Source organism: Manacus candei, unplaced genomic scaffold (assembly GCF_025592945.1).
Source record: "Manacus candei isolate 608988 ecotype Guabito, Panama unplaced genomic scaffold, ASM2559294v1 h1tg000037l, whole genome shotgun sequence".
In the NCBI taxonomy this organism is placed as follows: Eukaryota; Metazoa; Chordata; class Aves; order Passeriformes; family Pipridae; genus Manacus; species Manacus candei.
Window position 1 is genome coordinate 6,114,126 of NW_026138085.1, and position 18,561 is coordinate 6,132,686.

The following is an 18,561-nucleotide window of genomic DNA, read 5'->3' on the forward strand; positions in this document are numbered from 1 at the left end:
TGAATATAGATAATTTTATGTGTTAATGTAATATAGTCTCCCCCTAAAAATAATCAAGATTTTAAAAGTAAGAGAATACAAAGACTTTTCAAAGGAATAGGGAGGAGTCCCTAGGTAGGAAATGCTATCTTGCATTTATTCATTGCCAACACAGAATGTGCAAATTGTTGACAGTGTATCTAGAAAGCTGTACATTTTTGTATATAGTTTTAAATTTAATAGCCACATGGTAAACTCGGCTACTATTTTATACAACCTTTTGCATTTGCCAATGAGGAATTTTGTACACACCATTAAGGACACAGCCATGAAGCATGTCAACCACTTGGAATGGTTATGAACTATTAGATAAATAATGGAAGAGCTGAAGTCAAATTTGAACAGTCTAAGCTACTTAAGTAAGTCTTTTCAGTCTCGACACATTCACATCTCAAAGAATTTAGACTAATTGGGGGGCAAGTTGAAAAAATTGTAATCAAGAACCTTGAGTTTCTCCTGTGGTTGTCCAGCCTTTCCCATGCAGCCACAACCTCTTAAAAAAAAAAAAAAAAACCAACAAACAGAAAAAACTTCTCCATAATGTCTTACCTCCTGCCTGGAAATTTTCCTCCAGGTACTGTTCGGGTGTAAGTCACTTTATAGGCTTCCTACTAAAATGTTTTATAACAAGAAAGAGAAAAGCTGCCCAGTTAAGCACATTTCAATGTTTAATTGAAAGGTACATATCTTAATATTGAGACAGGACAATGAGAATTGTTTCCTCTCCCAGTAGGCCGAGCACACCTTTGTCCAAATCCCTGGAGTGCTTTGCACAAGCCAGGACAATGCCCAGGGAGCTCTGGCAGGTGCAATACCCAATTACATGGTTCACGTGCAGTCACTCCCATGAGCTCGTGAGACTTGATTAGTCCAGGACAGAGCTTTGGTATGGAGTCTTGTGTGAAAGGTTTAACTGGTTTGAATGGTTTCCCCCTCAGCTGTTCCCATAATGGGGAGGGCTTGGCTGGCTAACACCTAAGCCCACACTCTGATCTCTCCTTCTCCACTACACTGGTCCAAATGACAATCAGTTTTCACAGCCTGTTGCTAACATCCCCCATCCCACAGTGATGCAGAATTCAAGAGGACATGAGCAACGTTCCCCCAGCACCTCTAGTCATCTAACATACAATAACACATTCCTATTATTCACTTCCTTGTTAGCACTAGAAGCACGATATGCCTCAAGTACTGATCTGGTCTGCAGAAAAAAACAGTTATATTTTACAAAGGTTACCATTAGAGATCAGAGTTGAAGTAATCTTCAGTGTTTCTCAACCAGATTGCTCCTACACACAGTCCAAGATGGGGAATTAGCCCTGTTCCTGCTGTGCCTGTGGCAATGTGCCTGTTCAGCATCAGCATTTACCTTTAGTACAGCAAAACTAATGTCAGATCTAGGGCATGTGAGCCAGTACTTTCCCTTGGCCTTCATTAGGTATCACAAAGTTTTACACTCTGGGAACTAATTCCTATTTGTAATCTCAGCAAACTACGGCTCTCACAAAACACTGCAGTTACTGATGCTGTGTTAGTGACTGCCTTTTATAAGGAAATGCATTAAACTTTCCTCCTGCTCTAGCTACTCAGCACGTTCAGTGGGTATCACAGAGGCTAATTTTTAATGTGTCTATGGTAGAAGGCCAGTGCCCTGCTCAGCAGGGACACGTGGTGACACTGCCCAAACAGCACGTCAGGTGGGCTGACAGGAATTTGCTATTCTCAGCAGCAGTGAGTGGGATTAGTCTGCTGTTTGATTAACACACTGCAGCACTGCACATCCTATCTTTCTAGTATCATGTAATCCTCGGAAAGTGAACCCGATTTTTTAAATTAAATATATGATTCAGCACCTGCAGTTACAGTAAACCAAGGTTAGATTACAGGAGCTGCTCTACAAACTGTAAGGTGTTAAAATTCCTTGTATCGTGGTGTTTCACTGAATAGTGAACAGTCTGCCAAGTAAGACTGAAAAGTGACACCACATTCTGTTGTAATCATCATGAAAAGAACGTATTTGCTGGGAGGATCTTTAGTCTGAAATGTTACATGTTCTTTCCATGAGTTGAGTTCTTCATTATTAAGATCATGGTTCAGCCTTTGTTTCTCAAGTATTCATGTGCCTGTTGACAAGGTCACAGGATGTTTTTTCCTTCATTTTATTGTACTCCTGTAAAAACAAACAAACCAGTCAACTGAAGGGCTTTCTACAAGAGCCAAACAAAACATAAGATCTTAATGCAGCAAGACAACAGCAATACAGCAGGAAAGGTGTAGCCTCTGCAACTGAAGTCTGGGTAAGGAAGTAGTTCACAGTTTCTACAGAGTAAAACTGCAGTAACATGAATGACTGAATTACAGATTTTAGACTTTACTGAACAGTAAAATGGTATTACAACTGTCTTCTCTGTTAAGTGGTTTAAGTGAACTATTACAAGAAACTCATCCTAACAGGGTGATTTTACTTTTTTTTTTTTTTTAGAATAGGAGCAAGTCGAGTTTTTTCTCTGCCTTTTTACCAGCTTTACTCCAAATTTTAGTTTGAATGAGGTCCCAATGTCTATAGAACACTTCTGCTTCCAACAGCACACCAGAGGATGAGTTCTCCAGTGTTCATATATTAGGTTGTCACTTCTTTAGGTCCAGCAGTGGCTCAAGCAGGAACACGAGAACAGACCTGCCTCTAAGACAGGCCTACTGTGTTTATGTTACACATTTTCCATGAGGTAACCGACATGGAATAAGAAACTTTCAGGCAGTTAACAGCTAATTACTTCTACATTATCAGGAGTGGATTTTGCAAGGAGTTACCTTTTATGAGCTGGTCTCTGGAATGGTAGGAAGGTGTGTTATTCTGTAGTAGCTGTGTTTGAGCTGCCGTGCTGTACGTCCAGACACAATCCACTTTAATTTCTGGACATTTGGTTTGGAGCACTTGCTCGAGGAATATTCTGTAAGGCACTTTAAAACCAGTTCCTTCCAGAAGGTCAAATCTCTGTTGTTTATCTAAACAGCAAGACAGAAAAGATTCTGTCACTAATAACTAGTTAAATCCTTATTTCATACATGTACTTCCAGCTTCTTCATCTAAAATTTGGCCAAATATCCCAGGCCAAATGGAAAAAAAAACAACAAAACACCACAACAAAGACAGAAAAGAAACCACTATGACAATGCACCTGCCCCTTCCCCACTGTGTAGACCCTTGCATGCATTTTAATTCTGTCCTCCCCTGAAACTTTGTGTGTACATACCTTGGAATGCAACTGCAGAAATTCCAATGCCTCTGTCAACTCCAGCAGCTTTTGTTCTTCTATCTCTAGTGCCATAATAGACAGTGCCAAGACAGAAGGCTGGAGAGAGAGACAACGTTTTTGAACACTGCTTTGTTAAGTTTCAGTAGTTTCACTGTCTTTGAACTTTCAAGATGTTTACCTTGGCTTTAGAAAACATGATTCTGCAGTGACAGGCCTTAAGCTGAGTCTCAAGTCTCTCAAAATTAAGGTACTTTCTCCTAGAATAAAAACAGACAAGTGAATGTAGAAAAATGCAAGCTTGAGCAGGGCAGCATCACCCTGGGAACTCACAGAAGCAGCAACAATGTTCATTATCTAAACAAAGACCTCGTTTGTCCCCAAAGTTCTAGGGTTACAGTCAAACAGGTGTTCAGCTTTGGCAGTCCTAGTGCTAAAAATAAATGTTGTGTTACGCTGGGGAGAGTTGCATTGTCAAAACAGGTTTAACAACAGGGAATTTTAGTGCTTACTAGCAAAAGGAATCTTTTTAAGCCAGATTTTGCAATCTTTGCAATAAGGCAATACTTTAATGCAGCATAAGCAGAGATTCATTATACCATCATTACTGAGCAAGTTTGGTTTTCAGCTCAGAGAGCAATACTCTTTAGATCAATTTATGCAAACAATGTTTAAAATAATATTAAACCACACATACTCACATTTATGATATTTACCAATAAAGAGAAAAGTTTGTGGGATTTTTAAAGTATAGAAAGGCCAATTACTTGAGCAATTTCCCTGCTCATTTTTCTGCATAGGCTTCCTGATCATATGCAGTTAAGAGCAAAATTAGTATTAGCTATTTTACCTTTCACAGCTTAAATTCTCGTGAACCAGTGAATGATACAGCTGTAGAAATTGGAAGGCTGTTGTAGCTTTCACTTTCCAACTCAGCTTCTCCAATATGATTTTCTCCATTCTCATCATATCAGAAACAGTGAACCTGTACTGGCTTATCCGAATTAAGTCAGTGGCCAAGGGCACATTTCTTTCTTCTTCTGATGCCTTCACAGCCAAGTAGAAGCAGCTGAGTCCAACACAGCCCAAGTGTTTAGGCTGCACCTAAAGAAAAATTCATTGTTGTTACCTTCAGAGAGGAAGGCCTTTGATCAGCCATTACAACATGTAAGTACCAAACTGCAGGCACCAATGTATTGTAGGAAAAAATTATGGGAGGCAGGGGAGGCTGTTCTGTTTTTTGGAGATTGAGAACTAAGTCTTTTACATTATATTCTTTTTATTTAACCAAAGAAGAAGACACTTACACACTCCAAGTTCCACCTCATTCATCTAAAAAGCAAGATTGCAGAACAATATATTTTGATTGAGGTAGAATTAGTTTCTTAATGAGGTTCTATAATAGCCTAATCAAAAGCTTTTAGGACTTTAAGTGTTGTACATATTGATACCAAAAAAAATTGGAGTTTTCTAACTCTTTTAAAAAATATATATACACACACATATATATATGTACATATATATATAGATTTATTCACAGACATTGCAGTCCACATTTTTACTGCTTATTTTGGATTCAGAAGTCTTTCAAATCATCATTTTCCCATGCAGCTTTCTCATTTTTGTTTTAACACACAAGGAAAACAAGCTTTTGTTCTTGTCCAGATTGTACAGTGGTAATCCTGTCTTGTCAGACAATTAAAAACAACCCAGGTCAGCATGTCACTTCTGCACAGGAGAATGGAGTGCTAACTGATGTTTCACCAGACTCTGAGTGCTGAACAGCATCTTGATATACACAGGCAGGTTGAAAAGGCAGTTAAATAAGAAGTAATTTAAGATGTTCTTGTATCCATGCGACAGGAAAGACAGTTTGTCTTGGTCTAACCCATTAGATGCTCTGCATTTCCCAGCCTATGGGCATCCTAAAGTTGACACTGATGCCCCATTCCTTGTCTTCTCCAGAGGAAACAGCTTTCTTAAGAATACTAAAATCTGAACAGGGAACATCTGGTGCAATCAGAATCTATGGAAGGAGCTAAACCTTTAGCCATCTAAACCCAGTATGTTCTAACACAATGAGCAGGAGCTAACGACTGAGGGCTTACACTTTAAAAAGCCTTACCTTCATTTTGGACAAGAATCTATCCAAGAAATTCACAGCCAGGGAAAACGTCTCCGTGTGGAAGCCAAAGAACTGAGTTAAGCTGAGCAGGTCTTTCACTTCGAAGTCCCGCAGCCGGGCAGTCATTCGGAGGCCATTGTCGTGAGCAGCCTCGACCAGCCGGAGCCCGGCGGGCTTGGGCTGAGCCCGCAGCTCCTGCTCCAGCAGCGCCGAGAGCTGGAGCAGCAGCTCCTCGGCCTCGGTGCTCGCCAGGGTGTCGATCATCTGCAACAACGAAACACCCGCCACCGTGTCAAGCAGCCGAACGGGGGAAAACTCACCGAGTTACAGCCGCCTCTAAAGCAAAGGCACACGGCCGGGCACAGGCGGGGTCAGCCCCAGCCCCAGTGATTCCCGGGTTACCCCCAGCCGCGGGTGATTCCCGGGATGTGCGGGGGGTGTGCGGGGCACGGCGGGACCGCGCAGGCGCCGCCTCCTGGGACATGCCCGGGCCTGTCGCCTGCTCCCGAACCGCGGGGGTTCCGCCGGCAGACGAGCCCCCTGCGCGCTCCGCCGGCGGGACGGGGGGACAACGGGACAAGCCCCGACCCAGCGGCCGCACCGGCGGGACGGGCGCGGGGGAGCCAAACGCGCAGCCGGCGGGACCCGACCCCGCGCCCTTACCGTGTCCGTGCCGACCCGCTCCCTGCCCTGGCGGGGCGGCCGGGGCCCGGAGCGGTGCCGGGTCGGTACCGGGGTCGGTGCCGGGTCGGTACCGGGGTCTGTTTCGGGCTCCGTCCGGTCCCGCGGGCACCGGCGAGCGCTGCGGCCCCGCCCCGCCCGCCCCAGCGGCGCCCTCCGGTGGCCGCGCCGCGCCAGCACCGCCCGCCCGGCCCGGCGCCGCCTCCCGCCCGTCCCGCAGCCGGGATGCGGGATTTAGTCCATGTTTTTAAGCTCTAAGCCTGATTTTGAGCCTCCAAAACACAGCACTTGGTGTCTCCTTGTGAGTTCAAAAACTGACCAAGTGAGCCGAGTTCTGAGCCCCCCCAAACGTGGCACCGGGGTCTCTGCTTGTGAGCCCGGAATCGCAGGACTCGGGCTCAGTTCCGAGCCGCCCAAACACAGCACTGGATCTCTCTGTGGGAGCCCAAAAACCGACCGAGTGAGTCTGGTTCTGAGCCCCCAGAATTGCCCCGGAGTCATGGCTGAACCCCAGCCGGCAGTTGGGCACCAGCCCCCCCAGCAGTGAGGTGGGGAAGAGATCAAAGGAAAAAATCCAGCTCGTCGGGAGAGATCAGAATAGTTTAATGATGGAAACCAAGAAAAATACAATAATTTAATATTCATGATAATACATAACACTAACAGTAGTAACAATAGCAGTGATAAGAACAATAATGACAAGGAGATAGAGAAGCCCCAAAACAGCCAAGTGCTGCCCAACCCCACCCTCTCCTTTAACATTATAAATCCAAGATTTGATCCAGAGCACCACAAACTCTCAGTGCATGAAATTTTCATATTCCTGCTATTTTCTTTGTGTTCCATCCTGGGGACTCTGGGACTAAGGGAGGCATTGTCCATCTCTGCTGCCCGTGGCACATCACAGCTCCTAGGAAAATCCAAGGGAAGGGACAGAAGAGCTGGAAAGATGGAAAGTCACAGCCCAGGCTGAGCAGGGCCTGTGCCAACAGCATTTCCAACCTTTCCATCCACCACCTTTGGAGCACAGGGAACACCAAGCTTTGGCCTGCAGGGAGATGGGAACTGCAGCCAGAACTCTCCTGTCCCCAGGCATGATAGACCCCTCTGAGGTATTTAATATCAAATACCATGGAAATTCTGAGGAATTAAAAAGTAAACAATACACTTTAAGTTCTACCACCTTAATTCACAAACATTACTCAGAGTTTGTACTTGATACCTCAAGTCCTGCATGACCCAGACTGGAGACCTGGGCTCACGTGGGAACTGACAGGAAGCACAGAATAAAGTTCAGTCCTGTGCAGGGGCTCCCTATGGAGCAGCATTTTAGTTTTTTAGTCAGTGGCTTTTCCTGGTCCCCTGAGGCAGAGGATGATCCGTACATTTGTCTCTCCCTTATTTCTCAGACACTCACAGTGCATGAAAAGCAGCATCAGAAAATAGAAGTTACAAACTTCTAGATGTAAGTCATGTTCTTTATGTTATGCTCCAAAGATATGTATTCCAGTGTTTGTCTCCAGGTACCCAGAGCTAGAAAATAAAACAGCTTTCTACTCCTTGTGAGTTCAGGGAGGAACTGGGAAGGAGGAAGAAAAAACACAAGCAAGTGGGGAGAGGACGACACCACTGCTCTCCTACCAATAAAAAAAACAAACAAACAAACTGAAAACAGAAAAAAACCCGAAAAAAACAAACAAACAAACAAACAAACAAAAAAAACGAAAGCCAAACCCCCAAACCCACCAAGAAGCTTAGTCTCAGATTCCTAAAGAAAATCAAAGGAACCGAAACTGCATAACTTGATGTGATTGTTTTCATACTCAAGACTAGAGCTACAGTTACAAGGTCACTTGAGCATTAACGTAAGTATTTCCTGGTAAGAACGTTCAAGTCAGTTTTGTTTCCAGACATAAGGTGGCAGCACAGGACATCTAAAGCCTGCTGGCGCCATCTCTGATGGAGCCAAACAGCTCGGATCCGGGTATGACACAAGCTGCTCTCCCTAAAGTTGAGAAATGATCAGAAATCTCTAAAGCCTGCACAAAAGAACTCTGAGCGTAACTCTTTCTTTCACCTTTCTTTCTTTACCATTTGGCTGTGTGTGCCTGAGAGTACAGAAGTTAGAAATCGTGGCCAAGACCTTTAATCACAAGTATCTTCAGAACAAAATGCTACTGCTGCACATTTCCTTCAACTTTGTCCTGTTTCCAACTCTAGTTCCCTGATTAATTAGGAAGAAACGTTCTAGACAGTATTCTAAGAACCACTGTTGACATTTTGCTCTAGGAAATTTGTAATAAGATTTCCTCATCGAGTCTGGCCCTTCATTTCCTTCTGTTCCAGTGTTCTTTCAGGTATTCCAATGACAGAGTCAAAACCATTAAAAATGGTAAAACTGAATGCATTCACTCCGTAGCTTAATGACACTTCTTTGGCTAAGAAGTCAAAGCTCAGGCTTTACTAAGGTGTGTTTACAGTACTTTGAGGGTTCCCCAAGGCTGCTGTGACTAGAATTCCTGTAAATGCAGGCAAACCTGGAAGCACAGTTCCAGTTCATGCACTCAGCTTACAGAATGTTACGTGTTGGAATGCACCAGAAAGTTCAGTGACTTGCTCCATAGCTGGGCACATTCAGGTCGATAACCTGAGAGCCACACACACCTGTGCAGTCAAATGAGTGCAGCAATTTGGATAAACACATTTTACATATTCATTATGTAACATGATTTCAAGAGCTTCTAAAGCCACCCCCAACTAACCTTGTCAGATTGGAGAACAGCCACTGGCAGATAAAAAGTAATGCTCAGTCTGCTTAAAAGTTTTAACTGCGTCTTAGCAAAAGGCTGAAGGCATTCACTGCCTTTTACCCATCAAATCAAACTTCTGTCTCAAATCAAACTTCCAACTCTGATGTTCACAAGTCTATTTGTGATCAACAGTTTTATTGCTAGAGGAGAAGGCCACTGTCACAGCATTTGGGATAGCAGAAGCCAGGTCATATTCCTCAGGTCAACCTAACAGAGGACACTGGAGACCAGAACTTTCAAGTATCAACATTTATTGGTGGCATCATTGTGTAACATCACTGGCGTTTGGAGATACAAAAAAGTAGTAGGAAAAGCTCACAAAAGAAAAAGATGAGCCTATATGCTTATTAAAAAAAAAGTTCAAGAAGAATACTTTAATGATGCTTTTGAAATATACACGTTAGAAATACTCCTTCGTAACCATCCATCATTTTCATTATGACTGTGCCAAACAATGATCACAAACTGAACCCTGCAAAGTGCCAGAGAATATGTATAAGCATCAGCCTCAGCTATTTGGAAGAGAGAGTTTCATTCATCAAGTTCATAAATCATTAAAGTCTATCAGTCAAGGCTGATTTTTAAAAACAAAGTCACTTTGATTGTAGCAAAAAAAACTTAACTATTATAAAAGTTCTTGTTCTTTAGCTACAGCTCATATTTCATCCTAGAGACTCAGTGCACTTTAAAGCATGTAATCTCTTTTCTAGGTCTAACTAGTATTTGTTAGGGCTACATTAAGATGACGTACACGGGTAAAAACATGGGAGTGTTTAGCTCAAAAATCCCACAGCCAAGCCCTCTTCATAAACACATTAACTACACACATAACTCTGGGGGATTCCTGAGTCTACTGGGCTAAAAACAGAAAAAAGCTTGAAATAAACAGACACTTATACCAAAAAAAATCAAGAAATACCCTAGACCTAGTGAAGAGTTTGATTTGGAGAAGTTCAGCCCTAGTTAACAGTTTGGTTTAGAAGGGGTCAAAGACACTCTTCATGAGCCAGCCTTCACCCACTGCATCCAGCTTTAGTCCAACCTGACAGTGGCTTTAGTCAAACCTGTGCTTGGGGGCAGCCCTTCAAGGCCATCTGCTGCAGCTCAGACCACCTTCACTCCCCCCCCGACACTAGTTCAGAGTCTACAAAGTTATTTTTTCTAGGGTCACCTGAGGTCTTGCTCAGATGCACAAAATCACCCCTGTGGTCTGGACCTGCACCAGTGGGAGCCCTGGAGGAAAGGAGGACCCTCGGTCACGTATCTCTTCACTACAGTCTCTGCCTGCAGAGAAGTCTCTCCACTCCTCGTTAAGTCTCGTCTCCTCAGTCAAGGCCAGTGACCTACTTGGTCAGAGAAATTCTCAGTCTCAACAGAAATATCTGTAACAGCTGCATCTCACCAGTTTTTATAGAGAGCCTCCAGTGGCATTTCCAGAAAACAACAGGACACAACGCAACGGGACACCCACAGGAGACACTGGGCTCTTAAGCATGCCTTAAGTGATTTTTAGCTCCTTATTTCTAAAGGGAAAGGAAACCTAATAATCATTTTTATCCGGTGCATGTAAAGCACAGAGCAGCCGCCCGGGCTCGGACCGTCCAGGCGAAGAGTCGCTCGTGGAAGGGCCCCGCAGAGGAGAAGCCGGGGTGGGGAAGGTCCTGGTGGACACGGTCCCCGGGCTCTGCAGGGGGGTCGGGCGGGCATCCTACCTCTTTCGGGGGGAGCGACCCGGCCCCTGCTGCCGACACCGACCGGCAGGACCGCGGGGCAGCGGCCGCAGCGGGGCCGTTCCCGGGGCCGGATCGGGGTCGTTCCCGGGCCATTCCCGGGGCTGCAACGAAACCATTCCCGGGGCTGGATCGGGGCCATTCCCGGGGCTGCAACGAAACCATTCCCGGGGCCGGATCGGGGCCGTTCCCGGGGTTGGATCGGGGCCGTTCCCGGGGTTGGATCGGGGCCGTTCCCAGGGCTGGATCGGGGCCGTTCCCGGGGTTGGATCGGGGCCGTTCCCGGGGCTGGATCGGGGCCGTTCCCGGGGCTGGATCGGGGCCGTTCCCGGGGCTGGATCGAAACCATTCCCGGGGCTGGACCGGGGCCGTTCCCGGGGTTGGATCGGGGCCGTTCCCGGTCCGTGCCCGGGGGGGGGGGCGGTCTCTCCGCAGGGTCCGCAGCGGCTGCGCGGAGCGGCCCCGGAACGGCCGGGGCAGGAAACGCCTTTTTTGGGCCTCGGAAGTGCCATAAAAGGCCGCTCAGGAAGAGCCAAATATGGCCCGCGCGGTTCCGGCGGCCGCGGCGCTTCCGCCCGCCCGGGGCCGCGTGACGGGGCCCGGGCGCGCCCCCGAGAGCCGCGTGCGCGCGCGGGGCCCCCGCTCGGGCCGGAGCCGGGGCTTGGAATCGCCGACGGCTTTGGATCGCCGACGGCTTTAAATCACCGACAGCTTTAGATCGCGGGCAGCCGGGCTTTGGCTCGGGCGAGCGCGGTTCCTGCCCGTGAGTGGGGGGAAAAAGGTTCTTCCCTCCCTCCCCCCGCGCTGCGCTTCCCGCAGGGAAAGGGCTTCCCCCGGTCGGTGGCAGCACCTGCTGGTTCCCTGGGAACAGCCTCTTTGGAACCGGCTCGTCCTCCCAGCTGGACTAGAAGAGAACTTTTTAAGAATCGGGTGTCCTTGTCTTCGGGCCACCGGCCAGCGGGAGATCCCGCAGAAAACGCGCGGTCGGTGCTTTCCCAGCCCGGGAATCTGCTCGCTTTCTATGGGATGAAGGCCGTGGAAATAGCGTGTATCCCGGCGACTCACAACCCTAAACACCAGTGGTCTGTAGAGAGCCCACCCGAAAGGACAGACACCAGAACCCTGTTCTGTGCCTGCACCACTAGTTCTCAGGGATGAAACTCCTCTGACTTCAGTCTGCAGTGGCCACATAACCCCTGGAATGTATTTCAAACCATCCCCTAAGGAAGGGTTTTCTCCTACAAATACTGACACAGCTGTAATAAAGTCTGACAGGGCCACACACTTACATGCCCTGTGTTGTGTCAAAGAGGAACTCACGACAGCCCTCAGCTGAGCAGGGCCACCTTCTGTCAACCAGCCATTATGACTGAGCTTATTGTATTTCCAGCCTTAAAACTGCTCTATTATCTTCCCACCCAGTAAGATTTCTGGCTACCTACAAACACAGTTGAGATTCTAATTTTCTAACTTAACTTTCAGCACTGGAAGAATCGGTTTTCTTCCCAAGATTAGCTCACATGCTTCTGGAGAAGCCAGAAAACAGTAATCATGGCTACTTCCAAAGAGCAGGTAATGCACCTAACGCAAGGATGCGGGTGCTCCATCCAAGCCTTTGCAAGCGACTGGACATGAGACTGATCTCCTTTCTTTAAACAGGTATTTTTCCAGGAGACAAGCAGCATTTGTGGCTTTGCAGCCACTAAGGGAGTCAGGATTGCTGTGGCACAGTCTTCCTGTGTAGTAACTTAAAGGAAAACGTGGAAGTCTGCACGACTTGATATTTTATTTATTTTTTTCTGAAGGGTATTGTACACCAAATATCCCATTGGCAGGAAAGCGCATTCAATGTGTTTAGAAGCCAAACAGTCACTTTCATTTTAACAAACACAATTATAAAGTAAAAATAAACCACAAAATAATGAACTGCATGTTCATAACATACAAAAATTGCTGCCTACTCAGTAGGTAACTACAACATTCCAACTCCTGAATATATATATAAATTTACATTTTTGTAACAAAAATAGACTTTGAGAGGTGTGGGATTTTTTTTTTTTTTGCTTACATTCCATCCCTCAGGCCTTTCTCCTGCTCCTCTCCCCACCCATTCCCTGCTTCCCTTTACATTCTTTGAGTAACATCCCTTTCACTTTTAAGGCAAGATGCAAAGCATCCATTCACACAAATGCATGACGTCAGCAAGGCTTCACAAAAAGGCACCAAGACTTTTAACTTTTAAAACAAAACTTCTGCCACATGTGAGTGTCTCATCAGATGATATTTACACAGCATCACTCTAACATGCTCAAATACAGTAAGTGCTGTTCCCAAAGAAGTTTGAAACGCGTTACAGCATTGTCACTGAAATAGAATTAACATTTACAAAATATGGCCCTGCAAACTCCAAATAATACAATATGAATATGCAAAGATTTTTTTTTCCACATCAATAGTACCCTAAAGGAAAGCAAAACCATGGCACATGTACAATTTACATCAGCTAGATACTTAATCAAAAGTCCTTTCTTCCTAATAAAAGACTATTGTTTACGGGGAAAATTATATTGAACTTATATCCACAGTCCATGCAAATTAAGTCATTCAACAGAGGTGGAAAACTTAAGCAGCAGTTGTTTCAGGCAGCTGAAGTTTAAACTAAAGTTAAATAGCCTTGCAACGTATGGTGTTGGGGGAGTAATTGGAGACTCCATGTCTGATAATACCAATGGAAAAGGTAAATTCTCCTGTTCCAGAAGGTCATCTCAGCAGATCTCAATTGTCCTTGGAGAAAAGGCTGAGTTCATGTCTGAAAGTGCTGAGGTCACCTGAGAGCTGAAATTATTGGTGACCCCTGGAGATGAGAAGGAGGTGGCCACTTGGGTCTGAAAAGTGGCAGTGCCAGAGGGATAAGTGGTTGCTATAGAAGGGGAGGGGAATGTGGTGTGTGCAGGGGACGGATAGGAAGACGGAGCAGGAGAGGAATACACTGTGCGCACTGGTGAGGGATAAGTGGTGGTGATGGAGGAAGGGTAGGATGTAGTCACAGAGGATGAATAGGCAGGAATTGGGGAAGCAGTTGAGACTGGAGCTGCCTTTTCCACTTTCTTGTCCTTCTGCCTAAGGTGGATTTTAGTGTGCCTCTTCCTCTCATCACTCCTGGCAAACTTTCTGCCACAAATGTCACAGGCAAATGGCTTCTCCCCTGTGTGTGTGCGGATGTGCGTGGTCAAGTGGTCGCTCCTGCTGAAGTTCCGCATGCAGATGCGGCACTGGAAAGGTTTCTGTCCCGTGTGGATGCGGATGTGCCGCGTCAGCTCATCGGATCGGGAAAACCTCCGGTCACAGGACTCCACGGGGCAGGCGTAGGGTCGCTCGTGAGGAGGGGTCTTGCTGGGACGGTTTGGGTATTTCCTCATCCTGCTGGGCTTGATCAGCTGGGACTGATAGTTAGTGTTGAGGGTCTTCAACTCCTGGGAACCAGTCTGAGTAGCAAATGCCTTAATAGTGGACAGTGGCGTGAGGGAAGGCTGCTGTGCTCTGGTCTCCAGGGCTGGGAAGGGCTTCTGATCAGCCGGAACAAGACTGAGCTCTCCCTGTTGCTGAGGGAACAGGTAATCCGGGATCATTGGCACCTGAAAGTTGGTTTTAGCAGTCGGATAAGCTGGAGGTGGGTACTGGATGGGGGCTCCAGAGGGGTTGGGGAAGGACTGGGTCTGCGATTCAGGGAAAATGTCAGAGCTGGAATTGGGAAACGTTGGTGCAGCTGAATAGATTGGACTGTTCTCGCTGGCTTGGACTGAGCAGCTCAGTGGGGAGCTCTGCGAGGAGGAGGATGGCGATGATGAAGTAGGCGTCGAGGTGGGAGGTGCATTAGCCATGCCCACCAGCCCACTGACGAGGCTGAAGAGAGGCTCTGGCCATAAGGTGTTGCCGCTGTTGGGGGCCGGCTCTAAGGAGAAGCGCCCCGTGTAGGTTATCGGCGGCAGCCGCGTCGTTTGGTTGGGATAGCTGGTTTCTGGCAGGCTTTTCTCGTTGTTCAGGGAGATTTCGGGAAAAGTGTCTGAAAAGAGAGGAACAGCGATTACTTCCAGCAGCCACCGCAGCCGCTGCCGGAGCTTCGCGAGCCATCCCCAGCGCAGCGCAGCCCCAGATTCTGGTTAATCACTAATTGAGCGTAACATATTGCAGCGCCGCTGGCAGCGCTCCAGCCGCAGCCAGTCCGGAGCTCTGACGCAAACAGGAGGATCCCCCCGCGCGGCCGCCGGGACCGGGGGCGCCGCTGCAGCGCGGAGCTCCCGCAGGCGCCGCTGCCCCCGCGGCGGACCGGGACTCCCCGCCCGCCCGGGCCGGGTCAGCGCGCTTACCTGCCGCCAGGTGCTCGAAGTGCTGCTCCCCGGGCTCCCCGGCGGCGCCGAAGCCCCCGCTCTCAGGCGCCCCGGGCGGGGCGAGGAACTGCGGGCCCCCGCCGCCGAGCAGCATCATCTCCTCCAGCTTGGGGTAGTGAGTGTCCATGGCGGGGGGCGAGTGCGGGAAGGCGCCAAAGGGGTCGGAGATCTGCAGCGGGGGCAGGAGCTGCATCTCCGCCTTGGCCGCGGCCATGAGGGCGCGGGGCTCCGGCTCTGACGGGTGATGGCGCTGCCGCCGCGGGGCCGGCGGACGGGCCGGCTGCGGCGAGGCGGCCGTCGCCTGCTGTGCGCCCCGCGCCGCGGTGGCCCCGGCGCTGCCCGCTGGAAGCGCTCGGCTCCCCGCCCGCCCGCCCGCCCGGGGCTCCCCCCGGCTGTGCCCGCTGGAAGCGCTCGGCTCCCCGCCCGCCCCAACACCGCCCCTATATATCGGGTCTCACCGGCCGCGCGCCGCCCCGGCCATGACGTACATGGCCATATATGGAAAGCAGGAAGCCCTTATATGGTTGCGGCCTGGAGGACCCCGCCTGGCGTCAGCGCCTGGCACCGGGGAAAGCCGGGCCGGGGGGCCCCGCCCGCCCCGCGCCGGGAGCCCCGCGCCCCGTGCGGGGCTGTTCCAGGCCGCGGGCAGCGCCTCCGCAGCGCCCCGGCAGCGCCGCCGGCCCCGGGGAGCGGGGTCCCCCGGCCCCCGCCGGCCGCGGCGGCGCCGCCGGAAACCCCCGCCACACTTTCCATATAAGGGAACGGCCTTATAAGTCCCGGTTCCGGCGGAGGCTCCCGCTCCTTATATGGCGGTTCCGGCTCCGGGTGGGGGGGCGCCGAGCCAAGGCTGCAGCCGGCCGCGCGCCCGCCCCCGGGGCCGCGGGAACGCGCGGGCGCTGCCCGAGCGGGCGGCGCGGGGGGCGCCCGGAGGATCCCGGGGCCGTTCGGCCTCACCCCGTGTTTGCTAAGCTCGCACTACTCGCCCCCTACACACACACACCCCTCAGCCCCCGCGGAGGAGCCGAGCGCCGGCGGCTCACGGTCAGCTCGGCAGCCCCGATGCGGAGGAGTTTTCTGGGCGCTGGCAGCGCGCCCAGGGCGGGAGCTGCCCGCTCCCGGAAAAGGGGAATCTCCGGGATTCCAGCGGGCCTGCCGGGAGAGCCCTGCTCCCTCCGCCCGCCCCTGGCGAGAGCGGCGGAGCCCAAACCGGGACAGACCCGGGCTCCGCGCGGCGGAGAGCGGGGCACGGATACTAACAGAGCCGCGGGTACCACACGGCCGCGGCCGCCACTGACAGCGAGTGACAGCGCTCGGGGCTCCGCTCTCGCCCCTCGTTAGGGCCGTCCCTTGGCGCGGCCACCGCTCCCTCCCCGCACACACCGGCCCCGCACGGAACCGCCGCGGGAGCGCCGGCGGGGCCGGGGGAGCCCCGGGCGCTATAAATAGCGGCCCCGGCGGTGCCGCCGCCCCGCCCCGGCCCCGCCCGCGCGGCCCCGCCGGCGGGGCTCCCCCGGCGCGCGCCCGGGCGGCGGCGGCGGCGGCGGCGGCGGCACCGGCGACGCAGTGCGGCCGCAGTGCGCGTGCGCGGGTCCGCCGCCGCCGCCGGGGCTTCCCCGCAGTGCGCGGGGACCCGCGGGGGGGGGCGGGAGCGGCCCTGGGGGCACCGGCGGCGCGGGGAGGGGCGGCAGCGGCGGGGCCCGCGGTCCCCTCGCCGGGTCTGGCCGCGCCTGACACGTCCGCGCTGTGCCGGGCATCCCCCCCGCTCTGCGGGCGGGCGGTTGTGTAACTCACCGCGCTCCGCCGCCTTTGCGGGTTATATCCGAGCTGCGGGGCTCTGCCCGCCCGCTTTTATGGAATATTTAAACTTCTGCCGTGTGCACGGGTTTAACCGAGTTGCTATATTTAGGGCAGTGCCTTGTCAGTGTCGCTTTGCGGTGCCTCCCACACTGAGGCATTTCCAGCTTAAAACCAGCGATGGGTTTGTAGCCGCACGATGCCTCCGGGAAAAATGGGGAAGGCTCCCGCTTATCCGCAGCTGGCGGTACCGAATGGCAGCTAATACACATCTGTTCTTTGGCACTTGCTCTTTGTGGAGAGAAATCGTACTAGTTTTCAAACGTCAGTGCACCAGGCCAGACCTCTGTCTTGAAAATGTGATTTGGTGCTTTTCGTTTTTTAACAAATACCTGCTGCAGAGTTTGTGACGTGCCATACATAATGATTACAACTAGTCTGTTTTTCACCAGCCTGTCACAGTGTGGAGCTCTGTTAGAAAGGGATGAGTAGCAGAACTTGACTTTTTCTACAAACACCGTAGTTTGTTTTGGCTTCTGAACATGTTTACTGACACTGCAGAAGCCATTGCATCCTTCTTTCCCTTTTTTCTTTATGCTATTCTTTTTCAAGATCAGAAGGACCTGCCTGATTCCCAGAGAATTTCATTCATACACTCTGCATACGTTAGGCCCAATATTCCTTTACTGGTATTGAACTACATAATTCAGACAAATTTTGTTTTGTTTTTCCAAATCCAAAATCGCAAAGAGATGAAAAAAAATCTATTGCTTTCTTCCTTTTCAATTATCTCAGATATTTTTTGTTAACTGCTGTTTTCATGACCAGCTTACTTCAAGTCTTGCCAACCTGTACTGTGACTAAAAGTAGAGTGGTCACTGTTGGCACTGAATTAACTAAGTTCAACTCTGAGTGCAAGAAAAGTTAATTGACTTTATCTTTGTAACTTGCCTGGTGTTCTAATACAAATTTTGGTTCAATTAGATGCACTTTTCACTTCATCCACAAACAGCTTCCTTGTGTCTGGAATGCCCACTGACTTTTGGCAAAATTCAGTCATTTTCTTTCAGAAATGTTGGTTTTGCCTGGATATGTAATAATAACAGCATCAATCATAATTTCTCTAGGTCTCACACTAATTGTTCAAATACACATGCCTTCAATTGTCTTTATCCTGAACCTCCAACTACCTTATCCTGTTCTCTCCTCTGTTTCCCCTGGATACTGTTTTTAATATTCCAGACTGTAAAACAAGTTATTAGATATCCCTTTAAAAAGTTTTATTATTCTCCAATTTTATCATTCTCTGCCCGAATAATTAGAAAAGAGGGGCTATTGCAGCTTTTTAAAGAAATGCTGTAGAATTGTTCCTATCCTCTCACCCTGCACTCCAGAACCAAGCCACCTGATTTTAAAAACTGTGATATTTTTATGCACTGTACTGCAGGATATTCTACAGATATATTAAACTTATTTATAATTAATTTTTCTTTCTTTGCAGTTGCATTCATTACAATAAACGTCTGTCACTTTTGGATGGGGCACAGAGGGAATGGGTATAAATGCACTCATAAATGAGGAAATACTTAAATCTCAGCAGCCTTTTTGGTCCTGTGAGGAGTGAAAACCAGGTTTTTTGAATGCATGGCTTTGCTGTAGTGACTGAGACAATGTTTGCTGCAGAATTCTCCCCCCACTGTGGTATGTGGTTCTCTTTGCTCTGTGCACAGGCCCTCAAAC

At 49.5% G+C, this 18,561-nt stretch overlaps 2 protein-coding genes across 2 annotated transcripts; both read right to left on the reverse strand.

Annotated features, from left to right (window-relative positions):
- Positions 1 to 689: 689 nt before the first annotated feature.
- Positions 690 to 6,225, reverse strand: CCNG1 (cyclin G1). Its single transcript, XM_051794309.1, has 7 exons — positions 6,082 to 6,225; positions 5,419 to 5,682; positions 4,144 to 4,397; positions 3,475 to 3,553; positions 3,294 to 3,392; positions 2,851 to 3,045; positions 690 to 2,209 (listed from the first exon to the last, which is right to left on the reverse strand). Exons 2-6 carry the CDS (start codon positions 5,680 to 5,682, stop codon positions 2,854 to 2,856), a joined length of 888 nt encoding a protein of 295 aa, XP_051650269.1. The 5' UTR covers positions 6,082 to 6,225; the 3' UTR covers positions 690 to 2,209; positions 2,851 to 2,853.
- Positions 6,226 to 12,406: 6,181 nt separating this feature from the next.
- EGR1 (early growth response 1) lies at positions 12,407 to 15,441 on the reverse strand. The gene is made up of 2 exons (XM_051794301.1): positions 15,007 to 15,441; positions 12,407 to 14,702 (listed from the first exon to the last, which is right to left on the reverse strand). Exons 1-2 carry the CDS (start codon positions 15,239 to 15,241, stop codon positions 13,405 to 13,407), a joined length of 1,533 nt encoding a protein of 510 aa, XP_051650261.1. The 5' UTR covers positions 15,242 to 15,441; the 3' UTR covers positions 12,407 to 13,404.
- Between the last annotated feature and the right edge of the window lie 3,120 nt (positions 15,442 to 18,561).